Source organism: Symphodus melops, assembly GCF_947650265.1.
Source record: "Symphodus melops genome assembly, chromosome: 1".
NCBI classification, from domain to species: domain Eukaryota; kingdom Metazoa; phylum Chordata; class Actinopteri; order Labriformes; family Labridae; genus Symphodus; species Symphodus melops.
In genome coordinates, this window is record NC_136691.1 from 46233454 (window position 1) to 46259913 (window position 26460).

The window sequence follows — 26460 nt, forward strand, 5'->3', positions numbered from 1 at the left end:
TACATATTATTCCACGCTACAATATAGGCTAAAAAGTCATAGCCTAATAACCACATCTTGAGCTGCACAGTTTTTCCTTGTCTCCTTGTTGGCTGTAGTCTGCGTGTTAAGCTAGGTTAGATATTTCTAACCCCCAACTTGGATCTTCATTTACAGACATCAGAGTGCTAAAAGGAAAAGTAATGCGAAAATACAATTCTATGTCACCAATTCTATTTAAAATAAAAAGTGTGTTTATGAACACCAGGGATCTTCGTCTATGAGCTATTTAATCGTGTTGTTAACATATTGAATCAGGACATCAAAAGAGCAAGTTACATGACAGTTCTTACTCAGAAAAGCTATTAATGGCATATAAAACATGAGCAATAGCAGGGTAATATTTTGACAAAAATACCTGATATATTGTAAAGCATGTGTGAAGACAGAAATATAATTTGATAATACCCTGCTTCAATCATAAGGTGCAACTAAACGTGCGGATTGTAGATTTCCGATTTAAACGGTTTGAAAGCAGGATAATAGAACTCTATTATCACCTTTATATTGAGCTGCAATTTAAAGTTTTACCAAAACATTACGTGAAAGAATTGAAATGAAATCTAGTGTTAACAACAAGGTTTTCTTTTATCGGAGGATCTAAAGGGTGTGTGTTAGTATTCAGTCTAGTGAGGATGCTAAAGACTCCTTAGATGGGACTTTATTGGTGAAAATGGATTCAGTCTTCACTGTGGGCATTGTGTGTGTCCATTAAACAGACTCAGACAGCAAAATCTTTCAACCTGGGCTTTGTTTGTTCACAACAAAGCAAATCCTATATGTTATATACCTTATAAAGAAAACACTGATCCTTTATTGTAAGCTAATAATCCTCCAATGTTTCCATCACTACCTGTTGGTAAACTAAAGCGCCTGTAACCTAATCGCTTCATCTGCAGCCGTGTCATCTGCTGGGTGAGTGCGTCAGGGACAGGAGGCAGCAGGCAGACAGCCATGTCCTGAGATTAGAAGCCTCATGTATGCATGATTGCGCCTCAGCTTTAGATGGAAAAAAATAATAGATATATGACCTTTTAGGTTAAAGAGGGTATTGGTCTGTTTTCTAAATTCAGCTTGTCTTAGAGGCTGTTGTAACTCCCCAAACATTGTGTTTTGAATATTTTCTGAAGTTTTCTTAGTTGCACCATAGGCTTAAAAGAGAATCGAGTTTTTGCTTTTTCTGCAAGATATCAGCTGAACAAGAAAGCAGAAAGTAAATGGTAAACATAAAACCAGAAAGCTGTTTAACGGCTACTTGAGTTCAAAGTAAGAATTTAGTATTTTAAGTAGTCTCACTTCAGTTTTTAGGGTTAATAAACAACCTTCAACTCTTTTAATTAATAGTCATATCTCATTGCATTTATGAAAATATTCTCTACTGTCATTTGTTTCTCTTCTTTTTTAATCTGAGAATTATTGTGAGTACTACCAGAAAAAAATGCTCTTAAAGAATCACAAGTAAAAGTATTGATATGCCAACTTGTAATGCTGCGTTTAGTTGTACATTTAGTTAAATATTAATTAACACTACAATATAATAAAATGCACAAGTACATTGCATTTTTTAACAACACAAGTCAAAATCATTAAAAATTGGCCATCGCCATTCTAAAGCTCAATCAATTAAAGTTAGAACAGAGGTCTTACCTGTGGTCTTGTTCAGGTACGGAGTCGAATGTGTGTTTCCATCAAGTGATCTGATCCGTCCACAGCTGCTGATCTCTTGTTCTCTGCTCTCGCTTCACACAGTGACACCTGAGCAGTAACACCTTTGGCTCTGAGCCTTTGACACTGCTCCTTCATTCATCTTTAAACATCCTTGAGAGTCAAATACATGAGAGTATCTGAATGCTTTTCTATCTTGACTTTAGATTTGTATTTACTGTCCTAAGTCAAGTTTGTCTGCTTTTTTTCATTTGTTTTTATTGTTCAAAGGCCAGAGCAGTTTCAACCGCTATGAGGTTAAAAAAAAAAAAGAAAAAGGTTATTTTCTTTTTTCAGATTGAAAAAAAACACTTTTAAGAATCTGGAAGGCAGTTTAACCCTGCATTAAAAAAGAAAGAGTAAAGAAAACAATGAAATACTGAAACCTGTAGCAGACATACATCCATACATTTCACCTACTTGGTTTTCCACAGATAACAAGTCATTTCTAGTAGTTTTCAAGAGTTCTCCTATTTTTATTATCGTTTATCTTCACTGGTGCAAAAGCACAAAACTTAGTTAACGTAATGGCAGCATGACATTTATTGATCTGGCCTATCACAGGGACCAGTGTGATATTGTTTTTTTGTTTGTTTGTTTTCTTTTGTAAATCACCTGATTCACCTGAATCCATTAGTGAAAAACAACATTTGGTTTTGTTAAATACAAGGAAAAAAGTTGAGATCTTGAGAAAACACCTAGAATTAACTTGCCAGAAAATGGAGTAAATAGAAAGCATGCATGCATGTCCACTTAGGATTTCCGTACATCCCGACTTAAAGTCCACAGTCCTTGCTTTTACTATGGACATTTGTTGGCTCTCGTCAGCAGATTTGAATCAAAGCAGTTTTAGAGAAGTCATTGTGCAACAAGAAAAAGCCATCTCTTATTTTGTAAAATGTTCATTTATTTCTTTTCGCCATTAATGTTCTGTTCAGATTTTTGGGTTATTTTATCTGTTCATAAACAAAATTCAAAACATAGAAGAGATTTCTTTCAAATGTTTCTGCCATAAAAGTTTCCCTTATTTAAATTCAGTGCACCATCAGAATGTTTAACTAGCAGAAGTTACATAATGTTCCTTTAAAATGGTAATGTTTGATCAAAATTTCCGTCGTCAGAATTGTTTAATTAAAGGTTATTCAGCTGCAGTCAGGAAGGAGTCTCAATCCTGTAAGTGGTAAATGTCAGGGGCTGGCTAAAATCCGATTTTGAAAGGTTTGGTTCACCTTAATGAACTCTTTTGGCAAAGAAAAAGGTCACATTGCTGTGTAAGTCAATCATGGGGCTTTTACATTTGTTGTTACTGGCTTAAAACTACACTATTGGTCAGATATATTGGCAGATATACTTACATAATTAGTGGCATGAAGGTTCTGGCTATATTTGGCTTCCTCATGCCAAAATACTGAGGAAAATACAGGAAATCTTCTCATCCTTTCAACGGATTAAGAAATTGCGAATTTCCACTCGTGGATATAAAACATATGTAAAGCATTAGTGTCATTATTTTTCTGGTTTTTATCCCATGAGCATGCACTTTTTTGCATCTTTCCTCTTGAATCTAAGCAAGCCTCACCATCAAACAGACTTACTGTTATATTTACAATAGCATTCTTCTTTTTTTTCATCTCAGCTCTGTGAGCTCGTGAGCTCTGAATGCTCGTACTGTGTTCACGGCTCAGCTCTTGCTCAGAAAGCCTGACTCTTTGGCTCTGTGCAGTTTCTTATGAGCCGTGGCACATCCAAAGGGCCGCTGGGGGCCGACCTGGATCCATTACATCCATAAACTCATCGGGGGGTCTGAGTGTATTTGGCTCGGCAGTCCAGCATTTCTTTCTTGCCGTGTTCACTGAAGCAATGTGACAGTTTATTATTGGCTCGACACACACTTCCGCCCTCCAGTATCCATGATGTGACACATTACAGTATGTGAGGGCTGTTTTGGAGAAGCAGTGATTCTTCATTCTTTTTTCCTCAGCTCAGCATCTTCTGAGGGCCCAGCTTTGTAAATGTCATCAGTGATCAATGTGGAAATATAAGTCGCTGCGGTGACTGTGTGGAAGCGAGGCCACATTGATTGTTGATGTTGGGGTTTACAAGCTGTGTTAAAGTCATACATCTTTGTGTTTTTATAGAAGACTTATATAATATCGTATTCACAGGGGACAGTTTAGATTACTGACTGTTCATCCTGCCTTTCACAATGGACACAGGGCAGCACAGTGTGTTTAATTTCCTCCCATTCCTCCTACTGTATAACTTGTTGAGGCGTATTGTCTTATTTTACACACATGAATTCACAATGTCATTTTAATTGGCAGCTTGTGCTGTTTAACCCTTTGATACAGTATGTATCGGTCATAGCTACACATGTGATTCAGAGGCTATATTTCTTTCAATATCTTAAAACATTTCTGAAAAATCCTGCACTTCTGGTTATGATTTTTTTTTTTTTGAAAGACATAACCACTGTTAGCACACGGTTACTGTGGAGGTCAACAGATGTCCACAACAAGTCTCGTCCTAGCTCCCTGCCTTTATATCAATCAATACATTAAAACTTGATTTATTCTGAAAAGGACAGCGAGGTTTCCCTCATTTCCACTTCTGTCAGGGTTAAAACAAACTAAAAGCACAATACGTTTAATTGATTACAAAGACAATAGAAACAACACTTGAAACTGGAAACAAAGTGTGGTTAGAAATCAAAATCCTAAACTCTGCTGTCATACCTCTGTGTACACGAGGTATGACAGCACTCTGCTAGCTGTGCCATGGGAACCTGTATAGGTGTCAGATTGCTGTGATTGGCGTCCTATTTATTCAGCCCATTATAGCAGGTCATTCATGTTTAAATAATGACATCTGTGTGTATTTTATTCGGGCCTTTAGTGGAGCTGCTCACTGGTCAATAGTTTCACTGGGACGATCCCACTCAGATCTGATAAAATAGAGAGCTTTGTACTTTGACTGACTTCTGCAATATTATTCTGCAAATACAAAAATGTTCCAGTGATTCACATTGCATGTTGAAGCAAACAAAGGTCAGAGGATTGATGGTGGAAGTTGATTGATTCCCCTGTCTGTGCAATGAGTTTAAAACTGTTTGAGATTTATGCACAGCTATAATGCTGTCTTGTAAGTAGCAACAGCTGGGATGGATGGTTTGCAACCAGGGTCATAAAATAGGAGATGATGGAAGTTAAATATCCAAAAGTATCAGTTATTAATGATAAATAATAAAAAACATTAAGGGATAGTTCACGGAGCGACTTCAAGGCGTTCTCTCATTGCTGTTTTAGATTATGGTCATAGCTCATGCTGAGAGAAATTCTTTGTGTTTTTAAATCAGGTATCACACAAGTTAACGATCACATAGTGAATGCATCCTCCTGCCATGTCTTTTTTTGACCACATGAGGGTGCAAGAAGACCACTCACACCATCACATCCTCCCTTCTGTCGTCCTCCATCATTACATATGCCGTGTGAGCAGGAGCTGGCAGCTCTTGCAGCCCTCCTGCTGCTCTGTTCTTCCTCCACGGTTTAATTACCTCTCAGTCTGAAGTGCTGAATCATGTCTTCCTGCTGTCACAATATCCCACTCAGGGATGATCATTGTGGCCTCTGAGACATGCACTTGGTATGTTCATTCAGGTAGAAGTGCTGGACCCTGAGTACGCACTGCTGTTGTCGACTGCAGTTTTTCGAAGGAGAATATTTCCCCCGTCATGCTATGTGCTATTTTATTTCATCTTGTTGTTAAACTGATTGAATACTGAAAAGCAGTAGGAGATCACACTCAGGGATAATATTGGCTGATGGGAGACACAGCAATGACTGCACACTGATATCACACATTAGGAATTAATATTAGGATGCCAACACACATAAGTAGGCTACAGTCACACATCTCTTGGCCACTTTATTGTTTTCCACTTAGTCAGGTTTAAATATACAGAGATTTATATCATTGCATGAATTAACACCTTGGTCAACTTCAAAATGACTTCATTGTTCTCTTACTGCTTTAACATCAACAGGGTGGATTTACAGACCAAAGCAGCCAACTACCCCTCCAAAATGTGTGTTTTTTTTAATCATGATTCATTATTTATAAAGTAATTAATTGCGTCAATTTAATTTCAATAAGATACCCTCTTAGAAACAGCAGCCGTGGGCAGTCATTTGTAGTTAACAGCAAAAACAAACAAACTTCACTGAGTGCACGCTATTTAGAATATCTGATAAGAACAGCAGTGTCTGCCATATGACCTTATGTTATACCACCCGTCTGGTATCTTAAGTTAAAACAAAATGCATGTACTGAGTGGCTTGTCCCATCTGTGCAGAGCAGCCGGGGTGCCGGAGCTGCTCTCAGCCAGAGACTGCAGAGCCATGTGGCAACTTGGCACCTCAATGACACGGAGCAGACTGCATGTCAGAGCTTTAGAATAGAACCAGAATGTGGTATTAAAGTTCACCTCACTCCTCCTATCTATGTAACATTTTTCATGAGACATTCAGGGGGGATTTTATCAATGTATGTCAGAGAGGTGTATCCAATCCACATTATTTGACACAACATGTTGATGCTCTGCATTCTCAGAAATATTGCAGGATTACTTTAGTCAAATGTAGATAACGGTTATTGGATGTTCTTTCTTTCTTTCTTTCTTTCTTTCTTTCTTTCTTTCTTTCTTTCTTTCTTTCTTTCTTTCTTTTTTTCTTTCTTTCTTTCTTTCTTTCTTTCTTTCTTTCTTTCTTTCTTTCTTTGTTGTCATATTTGCTTAGATTTATGTGTTGTGTTTTCTTTTTGGCAGGTGTTGCAGGTGTATTTGGTTCTTTTCCCCTCTACTGGTGAGAAATAAACACATCTCTGTTATGCACTGGAGGCAGCACTAAGGGGTAATTACACACATGAAGGCATTTAACCTGTGGAGGTAATTTGCATGTGTTTACCTTGTCCTTGTCTGTGCATCAGCACTGAAAATACACCCACTGTAGCCGTGGGAGTTTGTGTGCTTTGGGCTTTTTGCATGCAGAGATAAGCGGCTTCCCAGCGATGTGCCTGAACAGCATTTTTTTACATGAATAATTTAGTGAATAATTTAACTTGTTGGAAAGTCCAATGAACATTAATGCGTACTGTGAAATAAACTGTCCACAGGGTGAGATGTCCTTAAAAGCTGTCTACAGTGTTGATTTTTATTTAATGTATATCTGATTCTGTGTTGAAGTCAGTAACACTATACTGCTCTGTACAGTAGTACAGAAGGCTGAGACAGAATAGGAGGGTGATTATGTTACAACTGTAACTTTGACCTTGGTTTCTAAGACACCTGAGAAAGGGCCATGGTATTAGTGTAGCTTACATTCGTCTGTCTTTTTAGACAGGACACCAATAAGTAAACGAATGGAACGTGAAATACGTGCCCAAAAAGGGATTACAAATGAACAATGGTATCAGAACTGTAGGCTATCATTTATCTGTGGACAGTAGCTGCTAATCCAGGCTATGAACACAATCATGATTGGCTTTGTCTAAATCATATGTTACTTGAAAGGAAAACATGAGCTTGAGCTTTAAATCCTTGTGTCAGAACTGAACTAAAAATAAGATGGAAAATGGAGAAGTTTAAGCAACAGGAGAGGTAAAACCAGGACAGACAGCTTCAGACTGTTTTCAGCTCTCGGATGATTTCAGCCAGATCACAGAAGGTGAAGTGGAGTCATCCGTAAATCCTCACTGGAGTGTTAAAGACCGGAGATTAGTGAGTCTGACAGGGAAGGGGTGTCTCTGAGGGTTTGTGTCTCCATTTATCAAAAAGCAGTGACCATACAGAGCAAATGCCCGCTTTCTTCTTTCAAACAGGCTGAGTGAAGGACAGAAAGGTGGTTATCAAGGACACACGGAAAGTGATACGCAAAATAATAACACAAACTTTGATGTAAACCCTTCGACTTCATATAAGGGACTTTTTTTTAATTCTGTATTTGTTAAATGATATAATGGCATTATGGACAACTATTTTTTCAAAGTTTTTACAAATATTTCAAATCTATTCGACAGCAGCAGCCTTTAACATCAAGCAGAGCTGTTTTTAAGTCTGGGTTAAGAGTCAAAGTTATTTGTGATGACAGGAAGTTCATTCTCAAGTCAAGGATGGCAAATTTAGAGTCCAGGCTCAATATCTGTACATAAATGTTATATATATATATATATATAGTCTATCTAGACCGACATAAATATTGAACTGCACAAAAGAAGGATATGTATAAAAAGAAATGTTACAAATCACTATTTTTATCTCGCTCTATTCGATTCCTGATTATATTGTATAACCATGACCAGATTTTTATTTTTTATAATTTGAACTTTTCCTTCCATTTCTCATGTCAGCACCAGTGGCAAAGCAATCCCTGTTACTTCTGTCACACAGTGATGTTTAAACATTTCAGTCTTTATCCAAAATATCTCGCAGGAGAGTCTGAGGGGACATGAGACATCAGGGAGATCAGTACATGCACACATGCTGATCTTTAACCTTAACTTAAAACACGAAATGCATAAGAGCATCTTGTCTTATTTAGACCTTTCATTATGTGTCAAAACATGCAGGACAGTAAAATAGTCAAAAGAACTAAGGCTCATAGGGCCACTATGTAAGATATCTATTAAATTTAATTAAAAAACTCTTGGCAGTATGTCCTCTCTCCAAGTTTTGATTCTGGTCAGGAATGGGTTGCTCTTGTTATGACCAAAGATGTAGGCAGTTTTAAATCACCCCAACATGACTGTTTTGGATGCGACTCAGTTTTCTAGGCAAACAGCAAACCAACAAGTATTGGAAGCGATGAAAACAGGCAAACAAACTCAGATATAACTGATTTGACCCAGGCTTGGCATATTTCTGATAAGCTCCACAACCAGAATTTTTTAACACAAGGGTTAATATTGGAGATGCTTTTGAAAAATGAGGTTGCAACACAGAAAGGTTGCAGATCTGATTTGGTCTTTAGCGTCTGTGACATGGACTGCAGTACCCATTGTAAACACATGGTGTCAGAGTTGCATATTGCTACTTTAAATGGGCTTTTTATTTTAAGTTTGACGGTATGCTAAATTGTCATCTGGTGACTGCTTATGGGAGCCAGGACTCCAGTACAGCTGATTAGAGTTCTGCCCCACACCTGCTCTCTACACTGACAGGGTTCCTTCATTCATCCAATGCAGTGTGAAGTGCCAGCAGATGATACTTCTCACACTACAAACAGTAACTTTAGAGCATAACACGTGATTAATTCAATCCTGACTTTAAAGCTGCATGATACAATATTTAATGGAATCGATGTATCAAAAAAACTCAAGACAGAGTAAAACACTGCCACACTTACTTTTCTCAACATAAGAAACCTGTTCTTCTATTTTTACTGAAAATGTGAAAGGGTAAATGTTAAAGCCGTTAGCGAAATGTTAAAGCCGTTTTGGGAAGATAGCACATTTCTAACCGAAGGAGAAAATATTTAAAAAGTATGTTGCTGGATGAAACATCATAATATGGAAAAATATCACTGAGTCACTTTTTCATTTAGTCTCTTGCACTTGCACTGAGCCTTGCACAGGTTGATTGTAGTGTGTGGGAAGCACATATGGCTCTTCAGAGACCAGACTGGGAAGTCATTTAAAATGTCTGTTAGAAAAACACAGATGAAGTCCTAAATTCTGCTGTGCTCTACAGCATTAAAGCTGCCCACACTTTCTGTACACAGTCTGTAATGGTTTTAGATGATGACTGTTTGTTGATGGATTAGCAATGAACGACCGGATTATAACCATTACAATAATTAATCATTGTTTATTTTAGCACCTATCTCACATGCAGAAAGTAGATTTGAAGATGTTTATGGCATGAGGAGGTTGGTGATAAAATGCCTTTAAACCTTAATGATGCATGTCCTTGTTTTGTCACCAGATGATGTGGGAGGGAGGAGTTGGACAATGCTTCTACACTCATTGACATTTCACCGTGGGAGTAACCTATTCATAAGGTAACCACGCCCTGAAGCATTTTACAAAATGAAGATTTTGCTGTATAAAAGAAGACTTACGAGAACAGATTGAATTCATAAACTTCTTCAGAAAATGTAATCTGAGGTAAAAAAAATTTAAGTGGGAGGTGCATGTTATCTTTCTCTCTTAGAGCACGGGGAAAAGCTAATGGACTTCTGTTACTCGTGTGATAAGACAGTCCAATTTACTTTTACCTATGGTCTGTTTTTTAGGTTTCTCAGCCTCAGGTTATTTTTAACTGTTACGTTAAAAAAAAAGAAATCTTCTGTTTAACTTCAAACTTTACCTGCAGCTGATTTTAAGAGACATTATTTTACAAGGCTAACACATGTATGACAGTTTTACCTGTGATCAAGTTTGACTATAATGTTGGCAGAATGAACATTTACTCTCAATTATGCAAATAATTAAAAAAGGAAATAGAACAAAAGGATAACGTTCATCACCCAATTTTAAATGTAGGCCTATATTGTAACATAGTCCCTTTTTGAAGCAAACATACTCAAAAGTTCATTAAATCATACATAGTGGCCGTTAGAACACAGATTAGTGGAGCACTTGGATACTAACGACTTTGGTGCTAGAATAACAAAGTCTATGTGAAAACCTGTGTTGTTTGCCTTTTGTAGGTCATAATGAGGCGAAATTAATTTCAATCTGTTTCATTTACAGCTTAAAACTCCTCATATGAGCTTTATCAATTGATAGTTTTGATGTGATTGTGCACCAAAAAAAAATCACTATTTCCTGTGATTGCTTAAGTCTAACTACTAACTTAAAATATCTAGCTCATGCCATCTAGTGTGTCAGAAGTATCACCCAGCGAGGCCTTGCAGCTGTTAACTTTATAGAGTCCTGGGTCGTCTTTCTGAGATTCATTTCATGACCTCCATATCACTTTCCCCTCCACCGGATTTTTGTGTCAACTGCAGCACTTTTTTCTAAACTGCAAAAGACATGTGACATCTCCACGAGCTTTAAATATCGAGGGTCATGCTTTTTCTGCTATCCTTTTGTGTTTATTTAATAAGAAAAAAAGAGCCTAAACATGCTCATTTTGAAGAAAGGACTGAATATATATCCTAAACACAATGATATTATGCATTTCAGACTTTTGAACTTTCCAGCCTCACCTGTTTAGACAGTTTTTGTAGTAGCTCTGTTTTTGTCTCCCTCTAAAACCACCTCTAAAGTGACCTTAAGTCAAGGATGATATTTTTAGAACCAAACACAGCCTCGATCTTTTTCAGTAATTACCCCACTTTTCAAACTTCACAATGTATGGTGTGAGGGGATTCAAACATTAAGCTACAGCTAAATTTCGCTCACTGGACTTAAAATCACACTTTGAAGATAAAACAGTCAAATAATGATTATTAAAGATGACAACTTGATACACACAGCAAATGCATACTGACCACTAATGTACCAGCGCCTAAAGTTGTGTTTTTTTTTCTATTTATACCTGGATTACCTTTAGGGTGGGGTCTAATTGCCATACAGTAGCAACAAACAATATACTTAATAAAAATGAGGGGAGAAATAATCCAAAACACTGACCAGAGTTATTTTTTTTAATGTACAAGAGACAATATAGTTTTTGTCTGGTATCGTTTTAATTTAGGGTGTGATACATCCTCCAAATATCATGTTAACAAAAAACACTTGTTAGAAACACCCTTTCTTTCTCGTAAAAAGTAAAAAAAAAATTGTGTGTATTTAGTCATATCTTTTATTGCATTCTGTCATGACAATTAAGTAAATCTTTTATTACACCTTTTTTTCATCACTTTCCTTTCTCTATTCTACATCTTGAAGTCACTAAAATCTTACCCAGCAACACAAACACCCAACCAGCATCCAGCTTCCACCTCGGAGGCATTCCAGAGACTATCTTCTCTCACTGTGAGGAGGGGGGGGGGGGGTGACACGTTAAGGTTTAGGATAGCTTTCACAGTTATTGTTATGATCAGTGATTGACAGGAAGTCTCTGGAAACAGGTGCAGGCAGACTGGTGTGTCATTGGGTGGCACAACAGCTCTGTGGCATGTGCGAGGTGAGTGAGCTGCTAACTGAGGAGTGAGCTGCATGAGATCTTCCTTCCACATGACCACAGGACTGTACACGACATCATTCATCTCTGACTGTGTGTGTGTGTGTGTGTGTGTGTGTGTGTGTGTGGGGGGGGGGGGGGTCACCTCTGTCACTGATAAATTCACGTTTAGTTTATTATAAAACTAAACATGTTTGTTTTAATGTCATTTTATATTTAAAACAATCAAAAGTTGAGGATATTGTTCATTTATACCTATTAAAGGTTTAGTTCCATGATAAGTGTAGTGTTACACGCTTAATTGGTAAATGAGCATTGGTACCTTTCTAAGGCTTACTTCAAGATAAGAAATACCAGATTCAGTTAGTGTCCTTGTTTTCCTTTCAAACATAAATCAAATGATTAAAATGTAAAGTTCAGGAGGTGTTAGCGCTTTGCAAAGTTCAAAGTTATAATCTGGTTACCAAGACATTCTCTTTGCTTCTGTTCAGATTTAGATTTAGAGTAAGAGGAAAGGACTTTTGAAATGCTCCATGCTCGCACTCAAGCCAGCTGAGAAATAGCTCCAATACCAAAGCAATATAACTGCTTTAAAATGACTTCAACTTTTCCATTGTCTATTTAAAATGTACAAGGGAAAAAAATGACTGCCTCACTAGCCGCCACGGGAACCTCTCCTAAGGACAAGGGACTTTTGAGGAGCAGACAGGGTCCGAACTAAAGTCTCAATTAAGTCCCACAGATTTTACAAATGACGGAATATGATATGATTAATTTTTAGCAGGTCTGATGATCTTGGTATCAACACTCTTTTTTATTAAACATTCCCATAAGAATATGTAACATTACAAACACTGACTTTAACATGTAAACATGTCTTTGAAGATGTAAATCGATCATCCTGCTCATTCTGACCCCTGAGGGAGGCAGTAATGGGAAATGTTCTCGTGTCCCATGTCTATGAATGTATTTTCACTTTTTATTTTTCTATGTTGATGGAGGTCGAGGAAGAAATGTAGACACCTCACATGAAGGACCGACTAACTGTCCCGAAGGGTGCCTGTCAGCAGTTTTTATCATCCTCAAAGAACTCAAGTCTTGACCTTACAAAAATGTAGGATTTTACAACCGAATGGCTTAAGAGGCCCCAGATGGGTGATGGTAAACCAGCTGTCATGGTCACAAAGTAGCCAAGTGAGAGCTGCCTGCCATTCTGAGCAGGTACACTGAAGACGTCTCAGAGGTGGAAACTTTAATTACATGTGTCTGAGCAGAGCCTTTGCGAAGCTTCAGCTACTCATATCTGGATTATTAGAGGGACGTGTTGTCTGTGTTTAAACCTCAGGACCTGAGACTCATCTCTTGTTGGATCAACTCTGAAGGCCACATCGACAGAGTCGCAGCAGCTGGTGTGTCCATCTATCTGTCTGTCTCTCTATCTCTATTCATGTGCCTGTCTGTCAAGTACAGTCCAGAACTTTACATTATTTATTTCATTCCTGATAGTATCATGCACAATATGACAGATAAAGGAGCAATATTTGGAGGAAAGAAACATGTTAAAAAATGAGAGAACCAAGTAAAAAAAAAACTACAGTACAACCTTGAGTATTAAAGAAATTGAAGCACTAAAGTTTTAACGTTAGTTGTGTTTTCATGGACCAAACCCCAGGCCACAAATACAAATTACTTCAAAAACATATTGGCTCCCATAAGAAGAACCAATTGGCCAGATGATTTTTAACATAAGTCCACATTCAGCCTGCTTTTGGGAGCTTTCAGGTGCTAATTTAATTCCCTGCCTTTTCTAGAAGAAGATTTGTCCATATATGCCGTGATGCCTTGATGCTGTTTTTCATTCAGCCGTGATAATATTAACTACTTGGTATATTTTTGGGGAAGTCACTGAATTATTCTTATTATTTCTGTTCGTCAACGTTTCAACTGAAATGTAACTCTACTTTAACACTGATGTATAGATGTAAAATTAAAGTTGTTTGTTGATGATAAAAGCATAACTCTAACATTATCCAGGTAAGTACATTTTACTTAAGAAAACAAACCTCAGTATGTTGCTTATTTGGCTTTGTTAAAGTCATTTAAAATGAGTCTCTGTGACATAAATCTTTTCTTTGAGAAATTGCAATCTTCTTTTACCAAGAAAACATAAAGGCTTAAAACATTCTAGTGTATCTGAATGATCTGCATAATTTGAAGGGAGTTCAGCAGAAATGATTAGTCATCGCTGTGGAAGCTGTGGTAGCCATGTGCTAACAGCACAGCAGCGACTACACTCAATTTGCATTCGACCCTTCTACTCTGACCTACATGAGATGAATCATTACACCATCTGAGGTGTTTCCGCAGGTATAAATAAAGACATTCTGCAGCTTACGTAGTCATGGAAAAAGTGAAATGACTTTGTGTTGGACTGGGTGCGAGATTGATTTGAAGGAGGGAGCTGACAGAGATAGGTCACATATCTGGACCCCTGTGGTGAAAATGTGGAAAGGTGAAGATCAATCTGCATCCACAGTAAAACAGAGGGGAATTCCTTAAGAGCCCTGGGGAATTATGCTGGAATCTATGTATTTTGTGTAAAAGTTTTTTTTTATGGATTCAAAGACAGCATTATTGATTTTACATAAGTTATTAAGTTAATAGTGGAAACAGCAAAGCTTTATGGATTTAAAGAACAGAGGTTTAATTTCATGTTGCTAAAAGGGCTGCTTGACTATTTTGTTCAAGTTGAGCTGATAATGGGAGAGATGTGTATTTTACCTGTTTGGTTTATGATCTTTAGTACAAGTTGTATTTTTTAAGACAATATTTGTCTGTTTCATAGCTTGAAAACTCCCATTTTGATGCACAAAGTATCATTAAAGTAAGAGGAACAGATATAAAACTTCACCTGATTGGACAAAACGTTTCCTTTGAAGAAATAATCGGAGGTCCTAAAATCTACTGACAATCCAAGCAACGTGGCTGCCTGTCCTTGGTCTAAACTTACACCAATGACACACTAACTTAAAGGACACTGTAGGAGTCGATCTGAGCCTAAAATTAAAACCATGCCAACAATTCTTAAAGCTTGACAGTTGTCAAAAGGAAGCCGGACTTGGGTGTGTGCGAGGAGTCTTAGGTGTCAGGCTCGCAGGGATAGTGTTGGGATGAATCACTGTGGGGGGTTGGTGATGTTGCTAAGGAAGGGGAGGAGGTTTTCATTCCTAGAAGCGGTCAAGTACAAGGTCCTCTAGAGAAGGAAGCTGCAACAAGATTTTGAGGAACGACTGTAGGGGAACAGAGCAGCGTGTATAGGCTGCTTTGAGAAAGGAACACACATCTCAACGTACAGACCCAGGAAAAGAAGATAAAACATGGGGATTTATAATGAACAAGGGTAAGATAATTCATTATGATTTAGAGCCTATGTGCTGTTACATTAAAAGGTTGTAAAGCTTATTTTTACATTATTTGCATAAATTTATCATTATTGGTCATCATGCTCATATAATTAACACCTGGGCGGAAATAGCATGAAATGATAAAATGACAGTGAAGCACTTATTTATACAGAGGTCAATGAAATGTAGATCATGTGATCATAAAATTTATTGTAAATTAAGACTACATGTGCAAATAATAGTTCTTTGTAATAATACAAAACATGTGTTTAAAATCCCTTATGATAAACATAAAAGATTGTTCTTTTTTCCTTCTTGCCTCATGATCTCTGCTTAAGGCCAAATGTGCTTTATGTTCCAGGGCGGTCCTGCAGGAACCCGAGCCCGGCCACATGCATATCAAGGAGAACAAACGAAGGTCTACCCTTCATCAGCACATGGTATCCCCCCTCTCCGCCCGCAGACAGCTCAGCAGACTTCCCCCAAAAGATGTCTTCAATGACATGATGTTTATGGGTCAGTTGGTTGCTTCAGTAAACAAATGAATAGTAGAGTTTGTTTTTAAATAGGTGCTGGAAGTTGACCACCAAGCACAGTTTAAGTTGTTTTGGTTTTCTTTGTTTTTGTATTCAGAAGGGATGTTTGAAGAGGTCAAAAAGCTCCAGCAACATATTTCGGTTTGTGGCCTACATCAGAGCCATCAGAAAACATGTGTTTTCTGATTAAACTGATGTAGTCCACAAGCTGCAATGGGTCTGTGTCTGTCTAATTTGTTAATAAAGTTCATCTACTACAATTGTTGCTGGAGCCTTTAGCCCTCTTCAAGCCTTCATGCAAGCTGTGCCAGAGAATCCCACTCTGCTTCTTCAGAAAGGAGGTTGAAATGAAAACAAAAACACATAAATCGAATCTTCTGTACCTCAAGTAGAATCCGTTGAGTACCACTTCAGACAGCTTTTGTTGAATGGTTTTAAATGAGTTGATTTGACAGAAATCTTGGCTGAAAAATGTCTTCTTAATCACTCTTTTTGAATAATCAAAGTGGGAAAAACACAAGCATGACTCATAATCTTATTAAATATGACAGTCAGGAAACAAGAACCTACAAGAACCCTAACACAGAGGCACATTGGACACCATACTGTCTGGAGAGCACTGTGGTCACCTTTTACAGTAATTGCTTCAGTCTCTACCAGAAAGCATTATGTGCTAAAGAGGAGCTTCTGTTAATATTTAATGGGCGGTTACAGCTAGCTAACCAATAATTCTCCCACACAACTCTCCTGAAGTCTCAGTGGAAGATTCACTTTAGTCTTAATGTTTAAAGCACTTTAGTCTTAATGTTTAAAGCATCTAGATCCTGAAGAACACCTTTGGGTCCCCTCATTGCATGGCCTGGCAGCATGAGCCAGCCTTTAGTGTGCAAGAAAACTAAAAAGCTGGCACCCAGCTGCTTTGCAAAGGCAAGACTAAACACTGCATCAATACTTATAGTCTTATTAAAATGGTGGTGAATAGTTGTGGATCCCTCTTATCTGATGCATGCTTCTACTGCATTGGAGAAATACAAAAGTGAGATCTGATAAAGATTAGATTAAAAGCAGCATTGTGCAGAAAGGTGTGCTGATGGAATACGTTTTGACTGAGAACTGAAATAAAGTAATGACTCTTATTTTTTTGTTTTTTGTTTATGTACAATGTAGTCGGGGGATGGACTCATGACGACCCGTCCTGCCTGGTCGAACAGTTCTGTCCTGAGTACAACGAGTGGAGATCAGCCGCACGCATGGTCAACAGACGTGGTGGCGTGGCTGTGGGCACCCTGAAAGGAAAAATCTACACAGTGGGAGGGGAAGATAAGATTCGATGTTACAGTAGTGTGGAGAGGTGAGACGATTATTTACAGCTCAATTTTTTTTTACACTATACAGTTTACATACTCAATTCATCCTTTAGGCCAAGGAATCTTCAGTTAAAGGATCCCACATTATCGTTTGCACATTTCGTTTATCTGTCACATGCTCCTTTTAATTCCATGTTCCAGACTTCATGACAAGCTATAATTGAAATGGCTTATTTAGTTTTGTGTCAGTTTTCCCACTGTACGATGATTCAAACTGACATTGCACATTGGAGATTGGAGAGCACGAAGTGACAAAGTGAAAGCAAACATGTTGAAGCTGGATGACAGTTTGACATTCTACTCATCTCATAAAATGTTGGGACTGTCTGGTGCTGACAGTCAAGAGTGTGTCACAATTATCATCTCTGTCTTATAGGTTGAACTGCAAAAGATGAAGTCATTTAAATGTCATGTAGCCGTGGAGAGAAATAGGTGACCGAACATTTCAATTCAGACCAGAGAATAACTTTATACATTAAAGAAATCTTTCTTTCAAATTCCTGCCATGAAAATGCTTCATGTCAAATCTTGTTCTTAAATATATAAAAAAAAAGTTGGCTCACTGGATCAATTTCTTTATTTTTCTCATTTTTTGTTGGTGATACCCAACCTTGGTCTCTAAAAACAATCTAATGACCTCAATATCACACCTGTAATAAATCCTCACCCACTTACATTTTGTAAGTACTCACAGAAAAACGTAAAAACAAAAATATTTCATTATTCTTTTTTACCTGAGATATGCTGTTTAACTAAATGTCACAAACAGCTCCTTACAACTAAAAACTTGTTATCGAAATACAAGTCAGCCTAAACGTTTTTATTGTTGTAATTCACTAAACCAAACTGCAGAGGGCAGCATTTGGGCAGAAATAAGATTTAGGGAGTTTTGCATAACTTTGGAAGTAGGTCTGTTGACATCAAACCCATATTTTAACCCGAAAAACATGAGCAGACCACTCAAAATCCTCACATTATTTCCTGTGTTGCCATGGTAACTAGTCCTAATAGGCAGAGAAAGTCATGAATAACTCTGTTTCACACAAAGATGCATATATATACTCCACAGGCACATTTTCTCCCACTTCTTCTCCTCCTATTCTAACAGAAGTCTCAGAGGAGCTGGCTCTACTCCCATTCCCACAGAGATCCCATAACTGGAGTCAAGCCAACTGACCCCATAATAACCCTCCTAGGGCTAAACACACCAGCAGGGAAAGACCTGCTCCTGATTGATCTGCTGCTAATGGCCTGGATTAGCCAGCAATAACTTTTGTGTTGCTTCATCGTCCCTGAGGAGAGGTTACAGTATTGTTTTGACTTTACTGACATCCCAATTGGGCAAGGAAAGTACCAATTAGTCAGAAGATTTGTTTTGGGAGAGGAGTGGGTTTTATCTTAATGGTTTTGAAAGGAGAAAAAACAGTTTTAATAGCCTTCCAGTGTTGGAGCAACACTTTGGCAGATGTCTGCACAGATGCCCACTCAACTCAAACACTTCCTCAACTGCAAGTGTACAAACACTCCAAACAAATCAAAGTTTCTATAAAAGCCTCTGCCTGTTTTGGCTCATCTTATTGTAAGCTGTTAAAAGCAGAATCTGGTTGTGCTTTCTCATTTTGACACTCTCTGTTTTTCTTCCTCCATCCTTGCAGGTACAATCCAGACACAGACAGCTGGAGTACAGATGTAGCACCCTTAAGCAGCCCACGTAGCGGTGTGTGTCTGGTAGAGTTGGACGGATACCTGTATGCTATTGGAGGACATGACGGAATTACTGCCATAAATAGTGTGGAGAGGTAGTATGGAACAAAAGACCACTATCTTTTAAAAGACGCAGTAAATCATATTAATACACACTGTAAACTATGACACTGTGAGACATCTCGTAAACATAAGGTGCTGTTTATTATTTCTCCATTAACTCCTGCTATTAAAGTTTCTATGCTATGAGTTTCCCTTTTTAAAGAAAGAAAAACATCCCTTTTTTAATTTTAAACTGAACAGTAAAAATGGGATTTAATGAGCAGGCTATGTGTCTTACATATATTAAAAATCAAAGTAATACCGTTATGATCTTTATTACCTGACATCTTTCATTACTTTGACATATCTGATGGGGCTCATTCAGAAAAAGGAACAAATGATCATTTAAGTGTGAAAAAAACAAAAATGATTGACAGGCCATTAGCTGAATCACACTTGCTCGCCTTTGTTTCTTTGTTCCAGGTATGATCCAAAAATGAACACGTGGAGCAAGCAGGCACCGATGCTTACCAGACGCAGCAGAGCTGTGGCAGCCGTACTGGACGGTCACCTTTACGTGATTGGAGGGAATGATGGAGATATGACTCTGAGCTCAGGTGAGACTGCCTTTGAGAATAATAATAAAAATAAAAATAAACTATCAATGGTAACTGGGGGACTCTATTGATTTCAAGTCAAACAAAACTTTCCACCACTTACAGAAAGTAACTCTGGGAAATTATTTTTCTACTTTTCTGATAGGTTGGGACAAAAATGATTATTTCAAATCAAATCAGCATTTTTGGAAGTGGAAGTGTTAACAAAAAATATGAGCAACACTGGGATGGATAGGACGATATGAGCTCAAATAAAATGACACTCACTTCTCCTGCTGGTGATTTATACAATGGGAGAGGTGGGAGGAAGCAAACGGGATGAATTAATCAAGGAATGGCTCTGACCTTCGACACGTTTACAGTGAGTCAAAAATGCTGCACTTATCCTCCTATGACCAAAAGACAATCAGACATCAAATGACATTTGGTTCTGTAACACGATATCTAAATCTGTCGATTCATTTGAATGAATAATGGTTGCAGATCCTGTAGAATGTGAAAAGGTGGTAAAAATGCAACTTTACAGAGCTTATATAAGTTCATTATTATTCATTTTTCATCTGACCAGTAGCCCAAAGTTATTGAATCCACAATGATAAAGAAGTACAAATACAGTCAATTCTCACATCTCATTGTCACACTGAGCTGACAAATGACTTTAGGTTTAATGAATCTTGTTGCTGTAATTGCTGGTGATAGTTTAGTCTTGAAACATTTTTCTTTGAATTCTGTTGTAAACAAATGAACGTGTAATGAACTGCACTTATATTAAAAGTCTTTCGCTGGTTATTGAGCTTCATATGTAAATGTTTCCAGGCTGGAAGCTGGCACAATTTCTACAAAGAATCTAACTTTAAAAAGAATATTAAAAGAAGCAAGGAAGCATGCAAATGATAGAGATGTTTTATTTATGTAGGAATGCTACTGTACATACTGTATACTAGTAGTTTATAGTTAGTTTGTTCTCTGACCCATTTGGTGGATTCGCTTGTTCCCAACACTTAACCCCCCCCCCCCCCTCAGAAAAAAAAAAAACACCCAGCTTTCTTTGACAGCTTTTTGACGTGTGGCAGGACTTTAGTCACACATAAAGACCAGTCTGACCTTATCCTCTCTGGAAGCTCACACACACAGTCACACATATACCATCTCACCCCCCACCCCACCCAAACCAAACACACACACACACGTACACCCACGGTACACACACACACACACACACACACACACATTCCTAAGCCTGACATTGCCAAAGATAAACAGGGGTTATGTTATGCTGTCACTGACTATTTCCGTCTGTGAGAAGAGCATGTCAGATAAATTCCCACAAACTTATTTCCCATCAGGTTTACGGTCATTTCTAACAAAAGATTTATTGAAGTTGGCCGTTTTTAATCATTTAAAATAAGCTTCTATGGAAAAAGGCATTCAAAATATATTCCTTTGCTTTCTCGCCATCTATAATTGTAATAAATCAATTTAAGCTTGACATAGTGTTACTCATACAGTGTCTTCAGCTGACTCTGACTTCTACTATCCACTAAATGTCCCCCAGTGGAGCAGTACAACCCTGTAGATGGAACCTGGTCGATATGCACCCACATGCTGAGTCCCAGGGAGAACGCAGGCTGTGTAGTATACCTCGGACACATCTACGTGGCCGGGGGCAAAGACGAGCTCAACCTGCAGCTTTGCGCTGTCGAGAGGTTTAACCCAGAGACCATGAGGTGGACTCCTGTCAAACGCATGAGGAGCAAGAGGGACAACGTAAGCAATGCATCACTGTGACACATCAGATGACAGGTCTCCCATCTGATTTAAGATCCAGGTTATTTTTACATCCAGATAAAAAGTAAAAGCAGCCCAGGGAAGGACATACTGTAAATTCCTTCTAGAGACGATTTAAAACATTTCAGTGGCTAGATTATTTTGGGCCTCCTTCTATTTGAATCCCACAGACTGGTTGTTTTTTCTGCTTTTTTTCTAAAGATGTCTTTACAGTATGGGTTCAGTACATCCCGTACCTGTTAGGACATTTCACACAATAATCACAAAATGTAAACGTCAGGGTGTACATGAGGAAAAACGTCAGAGGATCACTGCAGACATTATCTTAGCAACACGAGTTACACATTTTATTCCCAATCAACACAGTTTTTTTTTTTTTTTTCCTTTTCGCAGCTTGATTACTTTGACCTGCTGTTGGCAGTAGATGAAAAGTCATCTTATTGCCACCCATCAACATGGGTACAAAATGACATAGCAATCTAAATCTAAAGTACTTTAGAACTGAACCACCTGATCAACATTCTTATCGAGGGGATAAAAAGCATGTTTTATAAGATACTCATATGATACTTGTAAACTAAAACTCACTGGACTCTCTGCTTTACAATATGAGAAAACCAGTGGTTTTCTCATATTACATGGCAAATCTATTATATTAAATTTATATGTACACTCTCGAAAACTATCTTTGTCTATAATTGTGTCTTTAGATGTCTCTTGTAGTCTTCAATGGATCCCTGCTGGCTGTGGGAGGCTGGGATGGGATCACAAATCTTAAAACAATCGAAGTTTACTGTCATGAAAGCAACACATGGAGGTAAGAGGACATCTTAATGGCTTTTTTAGTGCATAAAGATGTTATGATTGCCTTTTAATGGACCATGACTTGAAATACTAGAGAGTGATTATACATACATTTGTCATGGTTTGGTTTTGTCTCTGTGTTTCTTCTTGTTTTAGTTTTCATTCTGTCCTTGGTGTTATTTGTTTCCTAGTGTTGATTGTTTCCCTTTGTGTGTTTTAATGTTTCATAGTCTTGTGTTTACTTTAGTCTTGAGTGTTTTTCCCTGTGTCCTCCTATGTTGCCTGTTAGTTTAATTACTGTTTTGTGTTTTAAGGATTTCTGTTATTTAAGTAAGTTTTGGTTTTTGCTTTTTGTTAAAAGAAATAATTTAAGTTTTTTCTGCAATTGGGTCCTCCCTCTCCTGTTTCCTACCTGCTACATCGTAACAACATTAGTGATGTGGAAATGTGTGTACATGGAAATAGTTTGCAGGCATAAACAAGACTTTAGAAAAGGTTCTACAAAATAAATGTACAGCTTGTATAGAAGGTATATACTTCTGGTCCTTATTTCTGCACAGAGTTAAGGTCTACAACTTCTGTTGAACAAGAAGAGAAGGTTAACTCAACAAGAAGAATTTGAATAAAAGATTTACGTAGAATTAGTTCAAAGAAAGAAAATATGCCATTTACCATTTAACCTATTTGTTAATATTTGAATGTCACATTACACTGCACATTACAGTATGTCTTTTGAAACGGTTATGAAATGCATTTCAAGCTGAGGACAGAAATACTGTACATCAAAAGTCTGCAGCTCACATCCAGACAAACACATCAAGTCACTTTGTGATTCATGCACCAAGTCAGGCTCCTATATATTATATATGCCTTCAGGCTGCTAACTGGATCGGAGTGCTTCACTGTCTGAGTCGGGCTGTTCTCCTCTCCATCTGTTTTTAGACACTTTGGAAGCATGAAGAGCAAGCATCCGGGCGGGAGAGTGGCTGTGCTGTGCTGAGCGGAGACTCGACAAAGCGAGCGTTATGTGAACAGGACAGAGGTGTCGGAGAGAAATAGCCTAATGGATGTACGTCAGGCTCCAGGACACATTGTAATACAGTTCAGTTGAGGCAGTGTAATGACTGAATAATTGAGGAGTTCACTCCAAAATGAGACATTGTTCGCTGCATTAGTCAAAGCTGGCAGCTGCTGTTGCAAAATAACCGAACATTAAATTTAAGCACATTATAGGCTACCAGGTTACCATTAAAGTGAGGGGGTCTTTTTATGTCTCTGGTGTAGAAAACAGAGCTCTTTAGATGAGTCAGCAGATAAATAATATCTGGTTACATTTTCCTCTCCACCACAGATTATACTTTCAAACCATCCTGATAATTATCTTTTGGATTTTTTTATTATTATTATAATTTTTTTTTTTTGGGGGGGGGGGGGGGGTTTCATAAATCTGTGATGACATAATTATTCAAGCTGTCTAACATTAGACAAGAACATTACACTGCTTAACATGGAATATGTGCAAAACAGTCCATAAGCACATCTTGTAATTATTGTGATTTATGTACCTATTAATTGTTGATGCCAGAGTCACAGGTGGGAGCCAAACGGAGGGAGGGAAATGTGGAAGGGTGCAGGTGTTTGAGTGAAGGATGTGCAGAAACAGTAAGGGTTAAATATTTCATCACTTTTTTGTATTTTAAAATGAAGGTAGGAATCTTGATGTGATGGAAAAGGATGCTTTGAAGGTGAGATGTTGGAAGTAGTGAAGTATACTGAATGTGTGGAGAAAGCACAAAGCCTTTTTCATATTATGATGTTCTTGATCATATTAGCACACTATTTCTGTGTACAATGTAAATACTGATTCTGTTATCATCCTGTACTTGACCCATCAGCCCTGACTGTAAGAATATGTCATCATTTAGCTTGAATATAACATCCAACAAGAGGCGAGGCAAAACACAGAAAGCTTTGAATAACCACATCAGACAGATCGAGCAAGTTGTAAAGAAGAAATCTGTGGGAATGGAGATCCTGAGCGAGATAAGTGAGCGAGTGAGTGAGTGAGTTCTGACTGCTGGCATGGGAAAGCACAAGTGACTGTGTGGGCTTTTAAATGATGACGCTCTGAGCTCTTTTTTCCCCTGGAGAATAATGGGCTGAAATGTGGAGAGGCTGAACGCTGAGGACTGCACACAGAGCAACACGTCTTTTCCGGAGACACACACACACGAGCCAGCGGTGTCTCCCAGCCGTCCCTCTGTGCACACAGAATGAATATTTTTTTCAATTTGAGGGGGAGCGTTGTGAGACAAATAGCAGAAGAAAGAGCTGTTACAGGTATGTTTGAACAGAAAGAATGAGAAAGAGATTGTGAATTCCTAGAAGTTACCAAGACTTTGCATGCACTGTGTTTACTGTATCACCGACATTGGACAAAAAAAATGATCACAAAAAAATAAAAATCTGATGTGGTTATAAATGAATGCAGTTTTTTTTATAGCATTATATTTAAAGCCTTGATTTGACAGAAATGTTTGAACTAACTGAGTTAAAACTGTCATCACTTCAATGTTTTTTTATTCAAAAGTAAAAAGGTTGCAGACTTTTTATAACTACCGTAGGCTACTTGAATCTGACTGAGGAAGACAGTATGGTTATATTTCTTGTATAACACAATAAGCAGTCCTTACTCGTCTACAGTCATGCATCTTTGTACACAGACCAGGCTGACAGGGTTTTTTTGGACAAATGAAGACGAAAGAGCATTCGTCAACAAGATCTATTATTAGGCTATTCATGCCACTAAAAAGCCTTTTTTATTCTGAGTTTCTTCTCGGCATCAAACGCATCAGTTTCCTTGACGTTTGTTACCGAATCATGCTGAAGTTGCCCGGTAGGTGGCGAATCACCCGTGGGTGACTCCAGGTTGGAAGATGAACGCCGTCCCCCCCCCCACCACCGTCCTCTGCTTCTTCGTCTTTGGGAAGAAAAAAGGGATGCTGATGTTGTCAGGCAGGCATGGGCACCAGCAGGGGAGTAGAGCAGGCTTACATTATGTCCTCATTCTACAGCTCTTAGCTAATATGGAAGAAGGCAGACAAAGGAGGAAGAAGGGGTACTTACATTGATTTTTTTTTCTGGTTTGTGGCGAGCGGCTGGAAACGGTTGGACGGGATGGCGATTTAATATCAAGAAGAAAGCGAGCCAAAAAAAATCAAGTCCTATATTCGACAGCATGGGCTAAAAATAATGCTTCTTCTTCCTGTTTCCGATGGGCAATGTAGTCCGTCAGTATTAGCAAACAAAGTTGTTGCTAAGCGACGATGAGGTTTAAGTACGCGTAGGCTACTAGTTTCGGCCCGGTGCTTTGATGTGTTTAAATCAAATGTTGATAAACTACAGCTGTTTGAAAGGCGCGTCGGCCAATCAGCGTTGATGGCCGGGTTTTATTCTCTCCAAAACTTAAATGACCCAGCAACGATAAACACTGCGTCTGTATAAATGCGTTATTGTTCAACACTGCCGTGGAACTACAGTGAATCGATATGATTTACCTGCAGGCTGAAGACAATTACATTAGTCCTCTGTTTGCCCCTTGACCGTCCACTCCGTCGCCTTTTGTAAGGTCATCCTCTCACGGAGCCTCCGCAGGCGCGCGTTGAGCCAAACATCCTCTGTCACACTGACAGTGCTGCTGTATGAACACTATGTGGAGGTTATCTTCTGAACCAAGCCTATGTTTTTACCATGATGGCAGCTCGGTCAGAAACGGGAACACTTCCCGGTTAACGAAGTGAAGTAAACCCACCATGTTTCTTCCGGAAGCCTGACTTTACACAGGGACTGTGACGCTTATTTGTAAGTTCACTTGTTTATTTGTTCTCTCACTGTATTTAATATACGGCATGAAATTGACAATCAGGGTGTTCTGAAGGGAATATGTGTTCGTTTTTGGTGGCTTCTTCCTGGCTCAATATTTAGGTAATTCTATGATGCTATGTATCTTTTATGGTAGCCTATTAAGAGGATATAGATGTGACAATACAGCCTACTGTTGTGCTCCTATGGGAGCTGTTAATGACTTTATGATGCTGTTTATTAGAAGTCATTTGTGTAGTGAGTCTAACATGGAGGAAGACGTTTTGTGTTGCAGTAAACTATCATGAACACTTCCAAGAGTCCAAAAGTTCACTAATATGCCTGTTTTAAGTATTACACTAACTGTTGTAAAAGCATTAGTGTTGTTACAAACTTTTTCTTTGACTATGATGGCTTTTCAGAAATGGATCCTTTTCCAAATCACTTATCTTACAAGGTCAACAT

General features: G+C 38.2%; 2 protein-coding genes and 1 long non-coding RNA gene across 21 annotated transcripts in view; 2 read left to right on the top strand and 1 right to left on the bottom strand.

The window, feature by feature from the left end:
* Positions 1 to 16966: 16966 nt before the first annotated feature.
* Positions 16967 to 23543, top strand: LOC306832578 (uncharacterized protein; the record flags this gene model as incomplete). Its single annotated transcript, XM_079357380.1, has 6 exons — positions 16967 to 17163; positions 18835 to 18978; positions 19409 to 19542; positions 21098 to 21309; positions 22041 to 22147; positions 23077 to 23543. 6 exons carry the CDS (start codon positions 16967 to 16969, stop codon positions 23132 to 23134), a joined length of 852 nt encoding a protein of 283 aa, XP_079213506.1. The 3' UTR covers positions 23135 to 23543.
* Positions 23544 to 23933: 390 nt separating this feature from the next.
* On the bottom strand, positions 23934 to 25339 carry LOC306832587. The gene is made up of 3 exons (XR_013780250.1): positions 25261 to 25339; positions 25009 to 25114; positions 23934 to 24394 (listed from the first exon to the last, which is right to left on the bottom strand). It is a non-coding gene; the product is annotated as an uncharacterized lncRNA (long non-coding RNA).
* Positions 24388 to 26460, top strand: part of kcnt1b (potassium sodium-activated channel subfamily T member 1b) — a 69756-nt gene continuing 67683 nt past the window's right edge. For 17 of the 19 annotated variants that reach the window (XM_079357178.1, XM_079357197.1, XM_079357198.1 and 14 more), the window contains exon 1: positions 24388 to 24474. In XM_079357178.1, coding sequence (XP_079213304.1) covers positions 24408 to 24474 — 67 coding nt within the window. In that variant the 5' untranslated portion in view covers positions 24388 to 24407. Of the gene's footprint in view, positions 24475 to 25127; positions 25996 to 26460 lie in introns of those variants that run through there. The other 2 variants (XM_079357200.1, XM_079357179.1) reach the window with 2 other exon arrangements.